Here is a 13,647-nt window from a genome sequence, read left to right as displayed (position 1 = left end):
CAGGTACTTTTTATATGATTAGAGTCCCTAGTACTACAGATTTTACATAATGTTTATACATTTCTTATCTGAACCTTACAAAATTGGAGTGAAGTAGAAAGAGTGGAAGAACTGTTTCCATTTTGTTTATATGGAAAACAGGTCTTGGGGATTTGGTAATTTGCCCAACATCATTCTGAACCTGAATCTTAGTTCAGTCCTGTTACGGTTGCATATTTGAAATATATATATGTTGTACATTATATTCCAAATAACATTAGCCATAGAAGGAAAATTTGAACAAAGGAAGATATTAAAAAAGAAGTAATAGCAATTCATTTCTTTTTATGAAGTACAATTTGAAGAATGTACACTTATCTATAATTTGTATTTTCTTGCAGTAGATAAATGTCAGGGTGGTAAAAATGCCCCAAATTTAAATAGTAACCCATTGTTTATTAAAATAAAGTACAATGTAATAGGAACACATGATGATTTTATTTTAAATAACATTGGTGTACAACACTGAAAAAAATATGTAATTCTTAACAATTACAGTATTTTGCTAAGGTTAATAGCAGAAAGACATCATTAAGGTCTTTTTAGAATTTTTAACTATTTCTCTAAAAGTCCTTAAATTAGGTATACTTGATAAATAGATTTTAAAATATGTTGAAATTCTTCCTTACGAAATAGCTATAAACACATTTATATTTATAGCATCATTTTAAAGGATCCTTAACTACATGCTTAAAATGAGAGATAATGTATATGAGAAGTACTGATACCATTTGTAAGGCATCATATTAACACAAGCCTTTTTTCCTTAGTATCATTAAATGCTATTTTTCCATAGAAAATTTAAATAATTGTTAAGTTTACACTGTTACTTACTACTTCTTTCCCTCTTTTTTTTTTTTTTTTTTTAAAGTGCCTGTAGGATATGAGTACCCAGGTATAGAAATGAGAGACCAATCAATGTACTTTAAAACCTGGGAACTGGTCAGTTTAAGACAATCAGTCCTTGTCCTTGGTCAGCTCTTCTCTCAATTGTGGAACACAGATGAAAGGTTTCCACACTCCCAGTATCTCACACATCAATCTAGAATTGCTGTGTGTCATCTTCCTTTCTAAATGACTGTTAATGTTTATCTGTCAAATTTCAGTTACCCCTGTGTTGGTACAGATCCTCCTGTACTCAATATGTGCTCAATATTTCTCCAGGAATAGAACCTGAAAATGTTATTTTCATAGGGAAGATTTAGAGTCAATCTGTTAAAAAGTGATTTTTATAAAACTTCGTCATGGTTGAAGAGACAGAGGCGTTAACTTAAAGAGGCTAGTTCTTTGGCTGTAATGTGTGTTTTCTCACTTTAGGCAACAGAAGCAGCAGTACACTAACCAGCTTGCCAAAGAAACTGATAAGTACATTAAAGAGTTTGGATCTCTGCCCACCACCCCCAGTGAACAGGTATCAAGCTTTAAGACAATTGTTGCTGTACTGAACATGGAAGAAATCAAATGCACTGTAGGATCTTTGAACTGTTAGGCTAGAAAGGAAATGGGAGTGGAAGGGGAAGCAGTTCTATCTGAGATTAGTTCACAGAACACAAAACTATATTTAATTGCCCAGATAGTATCCTGTGGTGCAATAAAGCAAAAATTATTTCCATGTAGTTGCTCTGACCCACAATTAAGTGCTCAGAAAATGCTTCTCGAATAATTGTTTCCTGGCCTTGAGGACTGCTTGCACCATGCACACCTCTTCAAGATGTGAGGTTTCCTAGGGGTATATGTTTATTTCCACGCTTACTTAGTGGAAGTTACAGCTTAGGTAGGAGTATAAGATTTTCTAAGGGGGAGAAAACAAAACTAAACTACCGTAAAACATTCTCAAAGCAGTGGCCCTGTTTTTAGCATGTGTTCTTGAGAATAATCAGGCAAGGTTCTGCAGTTACAGTGAGTGACAGTGTCAGAATTAAATAAAGAGCCAGCTAGTGGTGAAACAGTTGCACAAATTTTATAAGACCTCACAGCTTGACTTCAGTAGGTTTTTTTTTCTCCCTTTTCTCTAGCGTCAAAGAAAAATACAGAAAGATCGCTTAGTGGCTGAATTCACAACATCACTGACAAACTTTCAAAAGGTCCAGAGGCAGGCTGCTGAGAAGGAGAAGGATTTTGTTGCTCGGGTTAGAGCCAGTTCCAGAGTATCTGTAAGTATTTTTTAAATGAACATGATATTCTTTGTGGTCACTTAAAAGACAACAATGGCTTATTTTTAAGTCATAAAGATCTGTGATGATCTTGAAAAGTAATATTTGAATATTTTCAGGGTTTTCTGCTCAATTTTAAGAAGGATGATAGTATTATTGTGGCTGCTTTTCTGTGTCACAAAAGGTTGTAATATAAAAAAATATAAAAACATCTTATCAAAAAAGATCAGTGGACTAATCCTAAACGGTATTCCCGTAATTGAAACTGAGGTGGTCCTTTTAGTTCATGCTGGGGTAGAGAGGGTATAAAAATTAACAGAATGTTCTAATATTTCAGAATAATAAAATTTTATTTCTTAATCAAAAAAAGTTAACAGAATATATTGAAATATTGGAAATATATATACACTTCTTAAAAATAAAGGAATCATGGCCCTCCCTGGTGGCACAGCGGGTTAAAGCGCAGCACTGAGAATCTGAAGCCACTTCCGCATGAGTTCGATTCCCGCCTGCCGCCTGCCCCGGAGGAGACCACATGGCGAGCCAGACCTCTCCTGGCCCGCTCGCTGCTCCCCTCAGCAGTGTACTTCGTCAATCTGCCTGTTCTGCTCCCCACTCTGTCTCTGGTGAAGCCTCTCACCGCCCCAGAGCCTCTGGCCTGTACCCCAGTTCTGTATGAATAAATAAATAAATCTTTAAAAAAAAAAAAAAATAAAGGAATCAAAAATGGACTTTTGAGTTTTGCACTTTGAAATTCCTTTAGAAATTATGACAAATTGTTTCCTGTTTCTTAGAGACTTAGATTTTTATCAGATACTATTTATTTTATATTCTTGTCAATTTAGAATATAGTTTTATCATGCCTTAAAGCAGTTGACTTAAAAAATTAGAACTAGAGTTTTTCTCTGTCTCTCTCACACACACACACAAATCAGTTTAAATTATTTTAAGTATAAATGTAAGTGTTGTGGTTTTTTTGGTTTGTTTTTTTGCCTTTTCTCAACCCATCTTGTTACTAAATTATTCAGGGTGGTTTTCCTGAGGACAGCTCAAAAGAAAAGAATCTTGTATCTTGGGAAAGGTAAGAAATATATATCATAATACAGATGAAAAGATAATTTTCAGGTACTTTTTATATGATTAGAGTCCCTAGTACAAAAATAAAGCTTGTAGTATTTTATGTCATGTATGTCCTAAGTTATTTATAAATTGAAAATAATAAACTTAAAAAATTCAAAGTAATTATTTATAAAGTATAAAATATGTAAATATATGATAGTCCAGTATAGCAATAATACTTTGTAAATAATTTATCCAAGCACTACTGAATTATTATTTAAATAGATTATTTCCTTGCATGAGGATTAAGTCAATTTGAAAGTGTTAACTTATTTGCCAATATCGTTCCTAATTTTAGAATTGTTAATTCTAAAATATTTCTCTGAAATGAAGCATGAATAAAATTTGATCAATAGAGTTTTTTTAATATTCTTGAAATTTTTGTGAATAATTCCCTCACTTTGAAGATTCCATGTATTTCCTAAATAGATGGTAAGTCATTTGTTCTAATATCAGACTTTCTTTTGTCCATATTCTTTTCTTTCCGTTAGCCAAACTCAACCTCAAGTACAGGTGCAGGATGAAGAAATTACAGAGGATGACCTCCGCCTTATCCATGAGCGAGAATCTTCTATCAGGCAACTTGAAGTAAGCTTTACATTGCTGCTCTGTTGGTGTGAGTTTGTCTTTAAGAAGCTTAGATAATCCTGGAAGTGCACAGGTTCAAAAAAGAAGACTAAAGAAATGTATCAATTTGGGGGCATTTTTTCCTATAAATAGAATAATTCCTGTTGGCTTTTTAAAAATAATCTCTTTCAAATTAGTGCTAGGGTGAACAAAAATGCTTTCCTGCACTTTCACCTTTTATTTTCATTTTGTTAACTCAGATCATGTTAGTGTTGAGAGAGTGTTCTTATAGAGGTGATACACCTATTACCTACATAAATAAGACTCAAGGGTCCTCAAAAATATTTTGTTTTTCTTTGGTATGTTTTGACATCAAAGAAATCTAAAGGGTTAAGTGTGGTTTTTTAATGGAGCCTGTTTAATCTCAAGCAAGTAGACTAATAATAGCTACAATTTATTGAGTCCTTCCATGTGCTGTGTGCCATGTGATAAATTCTCTATATTAGCTGTCTCATTTGGTTTTCACTAAAATTCTATGAAGTAGCTAACTGCGTTGTTATCATAGTTATTTTACAGATGAGGAAACTAAGGCACAGGATGACAATTTAAATTGTTCCACACACCCCTGAATAAAATATTTAAACTTTACTCTTCATTCAGGCAAAACAGAGTAGCTATCATAATTGAAGAAAAGTAAATTTATAATTGCTTTAGCATTATTTCATTACATGTTTAAATTGATTAATGTGAGACTTTAAATTTACAACTGAACATTTTATTCTTTTGTATTATCAAATTGGTATATAAACTTTTACTAAAATATGTCACAACAGAAATATTATGCATTCTCATGAGGAAATACTGTTGTGGTAGCAAAAATATTAGAATATATAACCATAGACTATATAACCCATGACCCTGCTCTATTACCTTTTTATTTCCTTAATATGTTTAACATCGCAAACCTATTTTAGAGAACTGGTTACTGTTATTTAAGGTCTTCTTGCATATGATTCCTTATAATGAAAGATTTTTCTGTTATTTCCAAAATGAATGTCTAGATGCATATTCACCAGTATATGAGTGATAGTTGGGATTCCTTTATATTTCCCTTTTGTGTAGTGGAGACTGAGTTTTTTGTTATGATGTGTTTTGTTTTTTTTTTCCCCTCCTCCTAGGCTGACATTATGGATATTAATGAAATATTTAAAGATTTGGGAATGATGATTCATGAGCAAGGAGATGTGATAGGTAAGGCCTACTGATGAGGTTTCATGAGGTGAGACCAAGCTAACTGCCCTTTACCTGTGGTAGCTTCTCAAGCCAGAGTAACTGCTTGGGTCCTCTATTTTGGCTACCTGGAATCAAAAGCACTCTCTCTACAATGGACAGAATATCACCCTTGGCATTGTTTTAGACAGATCTCACTTGATTACTAATAGCTTCAATGACTGGCTTCATTTGTCTCCAAAGTCCCAGATTTGAGCTTGGACTGCTGTCCCTGACTCCTGAAGGCACCATGTAGCTTCAGTCCCGCTTATACCAGACATCTGCCTTCAGGTTTATCCCAGTTTAATGTTCACCATGTCAAAGACTTCTTGGAACCTTGTGCTGTTTGTAATTGTACATACTTTTTTGTCTTTGACTTAAGAATAAGTAGATATTTGCCTGATCATCCACTCAATTTTTTTGTTACTAATTCAGTGATACTATTTACATGCTGAGAATTTTTCAAAACTCTTCTAGTGGCCAAGACTCATGTTACATGTAATGGTTATTCAATTAAGGTGTGGTTGAAGATACCTGAGGGTATATTTAAAGATGCATTTTTATATTTGTACATTCTTGAATTTGGTTCAGTTGAAATAGTTGGGCCTGTTGTTCAACATACATTAACCTACAAATATTATCCTCTTCAGCCCCACTAGATCACAGGGTAAAAACTTTAGAAACCAATTTATTCATTATCCAGCAAATATTTATTGAATATCTATAATGTCCAGGCAAAAATATAGGCATTGGGGATTTAACTGAAATAAACAAAAGATAAAATAACCAAAATTCATGTATCATAAAATCTAAATGAAGGAGAAAATTTTTAAAAATAAGGAAAAGTGACTCGTGATAAGTAGTATAGGAAAAACAAGGCCAGGGCAGGGGTATGGGAGTGCGGATGGTGAGAATGTTGCTACATTGTGTTGACAGTCAGTCAGGTAAGATCTTACCAGGAAATGGCATTTTGGTGAGGACTTCATGGAAGTAAGGAAGCAAGTAAAAGGCAAAGGGAATGATAATGGCCCAGCCTTCAGTCAGAAGCATTCCTGACAGTTGTGATAAGTGAAATAAGCAGCAAGAAGGTGGAGATGATGTCACAGTCATAGATCTCTTGAGCCATGGAAGGACTGTTATTATTAATGGATGGGAAGCCACAGGAGGGTTTGAGGAGAGGAGTGTCACTCTAATCTGAGATGGATTTTTAAAGACTCACTTTGGCAATTAGGTTGAGAGCAGACTATAACAGGCTAAGACCAAAGTTGTCAAAGAGACAACTTAAAGTACTATTAGGTGGGAATTCAGGTAAAAATTATGTTGCTTTGGAGAAAGATGGAAGCAATGAAGAGATGAGAAGTGATGGAATTGTGTATGCTGTCCCAGCGTGGAGGCAAAAAGACCTGCCATCTGACTGGAAGTGGGTGTGAGAGTGAATTTGAGGCTGACTTTACAGTTTAGCTATGGCCCATGAAAATGATAGTGTTGGAGTTTGCTGAAATGAGCACTCCATAAATGAAACAGGGTTGGGTGGATATAAATCTTTAGTTTTGGGGTAAGTTTGACATTTTGGTTAGCACCCAAGTGAAGGGTTGGTAGGGGTGTCAGGGAGGTCGTCTGCACATAGGTGGTATTTAAAACTGTATATTAGGTGAGATCACCTACGAAACATTTCAATAGAGAATAGAGGGGTCTGAGAACCAACCTCTTGGCCCTATAAATATTTAGGACAACCTCAGTCATGTATGTGTTATCTGTGGTAGTTCTGAATAACAGAGGCATTTTTAAGTATTGATGGCAAATCATGTCAACCACAAAACTTAAAATGTTCACCATAAATATTTACAGATACAGAAAAATATATTTACAGAAATATTTAGGGAAAAAACATGTTCCAAAAAATTTTTGCAGAAAACATTTTTGACACCCGAATTAGAGCCCAGAGAACGGTCAAGGGATTGTAAGACCAGAGTAGTAGAAATTCAGCAGTTAGATACTAAAATCAGTGTATCTAATGGCAGAAGCATAAAAGAATATCAGTGAATCAGGCTAAAATGTTCAAGAAATGAAGAAGAAAAGACCACGAGATCTGTGGATGTCTACTGCAGGGAGGGTTTGGTGAGTTTCATTAACATGACATTTGAAACAAGAACTTGGGAGAAATGAGGAAAGACCATTGCCCTGTGGCAGAGTGACACACGTTGGCACTGCCATGGCCAGCAGAGAATGCAAACTAGTTTCAGCAGTTACCAGGTAGACCTGTAGTTGTTTTGTAGTGAGGATAATCAAGTTTATTCTCTTTTCATTTTTATGTTTTGTTTGGATCACCCAAGAAATAGTCTAGGGATGAATTATAGCTAGCTTAAAAGCAAATTCAACCTTGTCTGTATACTGCTAATATTAATATTTGAATAGTGATCATCTTAACTTGAATGAAACATAGTGACTTATTTAAATCTATTCCATGTTTAACGGTTTTGTGTGTGAATGTTTTGTATTAAAGATAGCATAGAAGCCAATGTCGAAAATGCAGAGGTGCACGTTCAGCAAGCAAACCAGCAGCTGTCGAGGGCAGCAGACTATCAGGTAAAGTTATCTGTAACAGATCTTTATCATGGGACTTTTAACTGTGTGTGTGCAAGGCTGATCACAAACATGTCAGTCAGCTTAAAACTGGGTTAGGTCTGAACCAGAATTATGACCCACAGGGTAGGAAATTTAGCGTTAGGGTCCGGAGGGGAACAGGAAATAATGCAGGTTTTTCTGACAACTGGTGGTCTCCGATGCTGTTGTGACATTCCAGGCCAGAGGTGTGTCTGAGAGCCTTCTGCCTCCTTTTCTCACTGTACTCTTTAAATCATATGGAAATTGCATTAATTTGGAGTGTCCTTAACCATTAGATTAACTGTTAGGTCGATCTTCAGGATATCCTTCCTCAGAAGTGAATGTACTTAAGTGAATCAGGTTAATATAGGGAACTCATATGTATGTGTGAAATATAAAATATGTAAAGTACTATGCAAATTTTAGGACTATGAACTACTAATATATCTTAAAATATGTAGCAGAAAGATGTAATACCTCTGGTGTTAACCAACGGTAAGATCAGGGTCTTTGGGAGTTCCTAAATAACACGATAGCATTTAACTTCTCTTATAAAACTCTACATTTTGTTGTTCATAATTAGGTTATCAGATCTTTTTACTGTTTTGTAAAACATCCAAGATAGTGGTCACCATCTTAGATAATTTCAGTTACTTTTCATTTTTCTCACATTATAACCTTAGATGTTTCCTGTAGAAGCCCCCTGTAGGGTGTGTCATTTTTCACTGGACGGAATCACTGCATATTCAGTAGTGCAGACAATGGCGCTTTATAGAGTGCTGAGTTGCAGCCAGTTGTATTCACTGGCAGTAACTTGTGTTTATCCCCTTCTGCATGTGACTCAGATGTGCATCTCAGCAGAATTGCTATCATTGTGTCATGGGCAAGTTTATGCTCATGATTCATGAATAATAGTTGAACACACACAAACAGGGTCATCTGTAAATGACCCTGTAAATGCATTATTACTGCTCAAGCATTCTGTTTAGCAGGAATCTCAGTGACTGACTAGACTTGCATGTTATTTTTTTATGGTTTTGGACTAGAGGCAGATGGTGGGTGTATCCCAAAATTTTACTTCTTCCTCTTCCCGTGGAAAAGCAAACCTACAGCCACTATGGGAGGAAAGAATCTACCTTTCCAAGCTTTACCTCCAGTTCTGGAGCTTTGCCACACTTAACCTCACAGGCCCAGAAGGAACGTAGAAAATGCCATGTAGCACAAGTGCTGGGGAGAGAGAAACTCTCCTGGGGAGCTCTCCTGGGGTCCCCTTGGAGGCCTTTATGTTGAACTCGCAACCCTGCAAAATACAGTGCTTCTAAGAGATTGGATGGAACATGCCCACAAAGGGAGTTGATAAGTGTTCTTATCATGTAAGTCCCAGAACCACGCCATACCCCTCCCTTCCACACTAGGTCGGTGCCCAAGGCCACAGATAGACTGAGTGAATGTCTGGGTGGCTTATAAAGGCATATTACACATGCATCTGAGATAAACTTGAAAGGGTCTAGGGAAAATTTTGGCATATCAATGTTGAAACTTTAGAGAAACTGTGTTTCATACGTGTGGGGTGTCCGGTTGAAAAGTTACATGAGTGTCCGTGGGGGTGTCTGATTGAAAAGTTACATGAATATTAAGTATTCATGGCTCAGAGTAATTTCAGTCAGGAATATATCTTTGTATATTTTTAGAATACTTCTAGTTGACACAAAGTAAAATGACACATTTTTTCTACTTTATAAGAAAAAGGATTCCTGCATGTTACTATGAGATGCGCAAGCCATTAATGAAGCGCAGTGATCTACACCTAGTCCAAGAGTGAAGAATGGAACTAAACCCCAACCTTCATATATTTTTAGCTCTTTGTTTTTATCTGTATGAATATTAATATTAGAATATTAATATTAATAATATTTCTATTAAATAATGGGGATGATTGGAAAATAGTAAGTTTACTTTAGGAAAAATTGCCAAACATTTATGATTGCTGATATTTTAAGAAAATTCATTTTGAAAAGCAGTTTTTTGATAAAAATTTCAAAATGTATAAAATTTTAAAATGTTCTTTGTTTTCCTATGTAGGGTAGCAGATGATTGCTTATATCAGTAATTGTAATTCTCTGCATCATCTTTTGTAAGCACAGCCACACCCCTAGAAAAAGTTAATTATCCCAGTTTTCCACCAAAAATTACGTTTTTGAAAGAATAGTGCCATATGAATTGAAATTTTTGAGAAGCAAAAAATACATTCAAAAAGTTGAAGACAATAAATGACCATTGAAATTACTCTCAAAATTAACCAAAGTATTTTCAGTTGCTATAGAAGTGCTCCACCACATTGTAAACATGTTTTTGTTTTTGCATCTGCAGCGCAAATCCAGAAAAACCCTGTGCATCATCATTTTTATCCTTGTCATCGGAGTTGTAGTTATTGGTCTCATCATATGGGGGGTGAATCGCAGCTAAAATTATGAAAGAGTGCAATATTATACTACACTATTAAATTATGTGGGAAGATTCCTGTAATCCTTTTTTTTTTCGATGCTATTAAATGTAAGAGATGGTTACCATACTTTATTTTGGGGGAGGTTTCCTTTGGATTAAATCTGGCATTTTCTAACCTGACCTTTTCTGGAATACCACGGTTGGCATAGATCCTGCTCTTGCCCACATTGTATATGCCTTTCATTTGTAATTTATTTATCCTATCGACTTAGCTTTTGGAATTAGTTAAAGGTCTGTGTATTCTGTGTATTTCTGTTTTTCTATCACAGTGCAACATACACCTAGATTTTGTTACTTCATTTAAAAATACCAAATTTGATTTTCATTCATCAGCAGAGGAGATATTCTCAATACCTTAAAGGGAAATTATTATATCTAATTGTGTTCTTTTTTTTTTTTCTGATTCACAACAGTACCGATTATTTAACTTTTATTTGTTTTCTCTTAAGACCCTGATTTTGATTGAAATCATTGAATATGATTGTAGTATATCACAAACCCCTGAGGTGTATATATTAAGCATCTGCTGTAGATTGCCTAGTAAAATGCTAAGGATAGGTTGTTTTTATATAGGCTCTGTTTCAGTCTGACATTTACTGAGGAATGTGTTGTCACTAAATGTTTAATGTAATTTGAAGGAACAGTATGACAGGTCAGTTCCTTTTGTGTTAGAATGCAATGTTAAAGATTCCATCTTACTATTTCACTGTGTATTTGCACAGCTATTATAATGGAAAATTTAACTAGCTTCCATTATATTCTATAAAATAATGGTTACTTATGTATCCTTTGGTCTAATTACCTTTGGGAAGTAACTTTCTCACAATCATTACTTTTGAGCACCTACTACAAATTTAGTGTTTAGTTTGCATATTAATTTGTGCCATCATTTAGAAAAGGAATTGGATATTTGTCAGTTACCTCAGTTGCCTTTTTAAATCAATGTTGTTTTAATGCACTAAACTGAATACTGTAAAAAGGGTTATCTTAGGTTATAGTTTGTATTTTATAATATTCTTATATAGCAGTTTGATAGTGAAGGCAATGTTTTACATGGCTGTGAGATTTCAAATGGGAACAAATAAAATGTTAAGAAACAAAGAAGATTGTACATTTGCAACCAAAATAAAGATGATTTTAAGTGTCTGGGAACATCTATTTTATAAGAACCTCTTGCTTCATGGGACCAACACTTGACACTTAGCTCATAGGTTTGCCGCTGTGCTGCCTGAAATCTCAACTGACTTATCTTTTTGGAGTACACTTAAAGTTTTCTTTTTAGATTTTGCCACTAATAGGTAGGTAGAGCTACTTTGCATGTTTTCTGCAAAACAAACTAAAGTTTGTTGTGCGAGATTAGGAACTTTGAGATTTTGTGTTACCAGAACTAGATTGTTTTAGTAAAGAGGGTGGGCAGTAGCAAGAATTAATACAGGTGTTAGCTGTTATGTGCTCCTTACAGCTGATAAGGCCTGTTCTGTGGAAGTGCCCCATTTGAGGTGGCAGCCAGCGTCATAGGGCTATATGAAGGCCCCATTGGCTGCCACAAACCAGTTCAGTTTTTGGCCACGGTACTTGGTAAGATGTTTCTTTTTTTAACATTCAGGCAAATGCATTTACTTCTGTTTGCTTCACCATGAGTTTCCAAAACAAGAGCAGTTCACTTAGGGGTATGATGTTAACACCTTTAATTTCTGTTGTCCTTTAGATCTTTTCCTGGTCCCTGAAGGTATGGTAGAGAACCTGAGCAGAGGCGAGGCTGTCCTCAGAGCTCTCCAGGCACTGCCCTGAGAGAAATTCTGGATGGCAGATCCTTGCCTTGGGTGGAGAAGGCTGTGGGGGACTCACTAAAATGTAACAACTTGTAAATTTTTAAAGCAGATATAAATAAATGATTAAAAATGGGAACTTAGGTGCCTTGCCAACTTCTAAAAAATACTAATTTTAAAGGAGATATTAAAATATTGGGAATAAAAAGAGCTGTCTTCACTAAGAAAAATAAAATGAGAAGCATAGTAAATAACCAAATTTTTGAAACACCTTAATTTTAGAATTGCTTTGAAATGTGAAGTTTCCAGCTATGTAACAAAGTTAGAGTTCTCATGATTTAACACCTACATCAGCTTGAGTTGAACTGAACCTCAAACTGAAAAAGTTATATATTATATGACTAAAAGTGAATGATGGAGATTAATGAGCCTCTTGGCTAACTTTGAATGCCAGTATTGCCTGAAGTATTTGACACTAAATATTAAAATATTCTGGTTATGCACAGGATTGATGGTAAGAGAATGATGCCATTTCATTGTAACGTAGCTTGCTTTTCAGTAGGCATGGCCTCAGCCCTAAAAATGCAGAGACAGGCACAAATGGAGTTCAGTCTAGGACAGCAGGCCATGGACACAGTACTGGAGCCAGGCTGCCTGAGCACCACGGCGCCCAGCCGCGCCCGCACCGCTGACTGAGAATACTGCCACACGGGGAGGTGGCTGCGGGGTCCTTCAGAGCCTTCGCTGCTTTTGTTAAAAAGTTCAAGTTTTGTACACACACAAAATAATGTTGTGAATACCAACCTTTTTAGACAACTTTTATATGAAAAAATTGAAGGCTGTTTCTTCCACACAATTGCTCTATGGTTTAGCAAGAAAGAGCAGAATCATTGTTCTTGGTGTAATTTCTATTTGTTTCTTCATGTAGAAAAAAATGTCATAATAAAAGGTAAAACCTATTAAAAAAAAGTTGTTGTCCACCTTCCTAGTAAAGAGTCGTCTACAAGGGTAACTTATTTTTATAAATTAAATAAACATGTAGTTGTTTTATTTATCTTTATTGAGGTAACATTGGTTTACTACACTGTATATTATTTAGGGGAGTAGGATCACAATCAGACATATTTGAAAGAGAAAATGGACTCTTGTATGCATGATCAGAATAGTATAAAGAAGGTTTGGATAAGTGATGAGTTAAATGACATTTATATTACTAAAATAGGATGAACAATTCTTACTAGTAGATATCATCATTGGGCACCTTCTCTGGAATGGGGGGATATGTTTTCATGATTCGTTTTAAAAAAAACCTGACCTCTTCAGTTCACCAGAAGATTTGAGCAGCTTGACCTCCCAGCAAAGAAATGCACTTAGCAGAATCTCCACTAGAAGAGCATTACACTGTGCCATTTCTTTGACAAAATGCCTGACAGCTCTACTTAACTATACACCCACAGCCTATTTATCGATGAAAATAAAACTATTTTCCCTAGGCATTTAAAATTTGTGTTCTCAAAATACTGTCATTTGAGAAACAGTAAAGAAATCACTTGGTTGTAAACATTCAGGGTCATCTTTTCATATTACAACTAGGTTTTCTAAAGTCAATGAACTCAGGGAAA

General features: G+C 35.2%; 1 protein-coding gene across 1 annotated transcript in view; it reads left to right on the top strand.

Moving 5' to 3' along the window:
* STX7 (syntaxin 7) overlaps nt 1-12,985 on the top strand; it is a 38,377-nt gene extending 25,392 nt beyond the window's left edge. The window contains exons 4-10 of the mRNA XM_004674117.2: nt 1,357-1,450; nt 2,055-2,192; nt 3,221-3,273; nt 3,803-3,899; nt 5,057-5,129; nt 7,651-7,733; nt 10,122-12,985. Coding sequence (XP_004674174.1) covers nt 1,357-1,450; nt 2,055-2,192; nt 3,221-3,273; nt 3,803-3,899; nt 5,057-5,129; nt 7,651-7,733; nt 10,122-10,217 — 634 coding nt within the window. The 3' untranslated portion in view covers nt 10,218-12,985. The remainder of the gene's footprint in view (nt 1-1,356; nt 1,451-2,054; nt 2,193-3,220; nt 3,274-3,802; nt 3,900-5,056; nt 5,130-7,650; nt 7,734-10,121) is intronic.
* Nucleotides 12,986-13,647: the final 662 nt, after the last annotated feature.

This window comes from Condylura cristata, unplaced genomic scaffold (genome assembly GCF_000260355.1).
Source record: "Condylura cristata isolate star-nosed mole 26May11 unplaced genomic scaffold, ConCri1.0 scaffold00001, whole genome shotgun sequence".
NCBI classification, from domain to species: Eukaryota; Metazoa; Chordata; class Mammalia; order Eulipotyphla; family Talpidae; genus Condylura; species Condylura cristata.
This window is presented reverse-complemented; position numbering and strand designations above follow the sequence as displayed.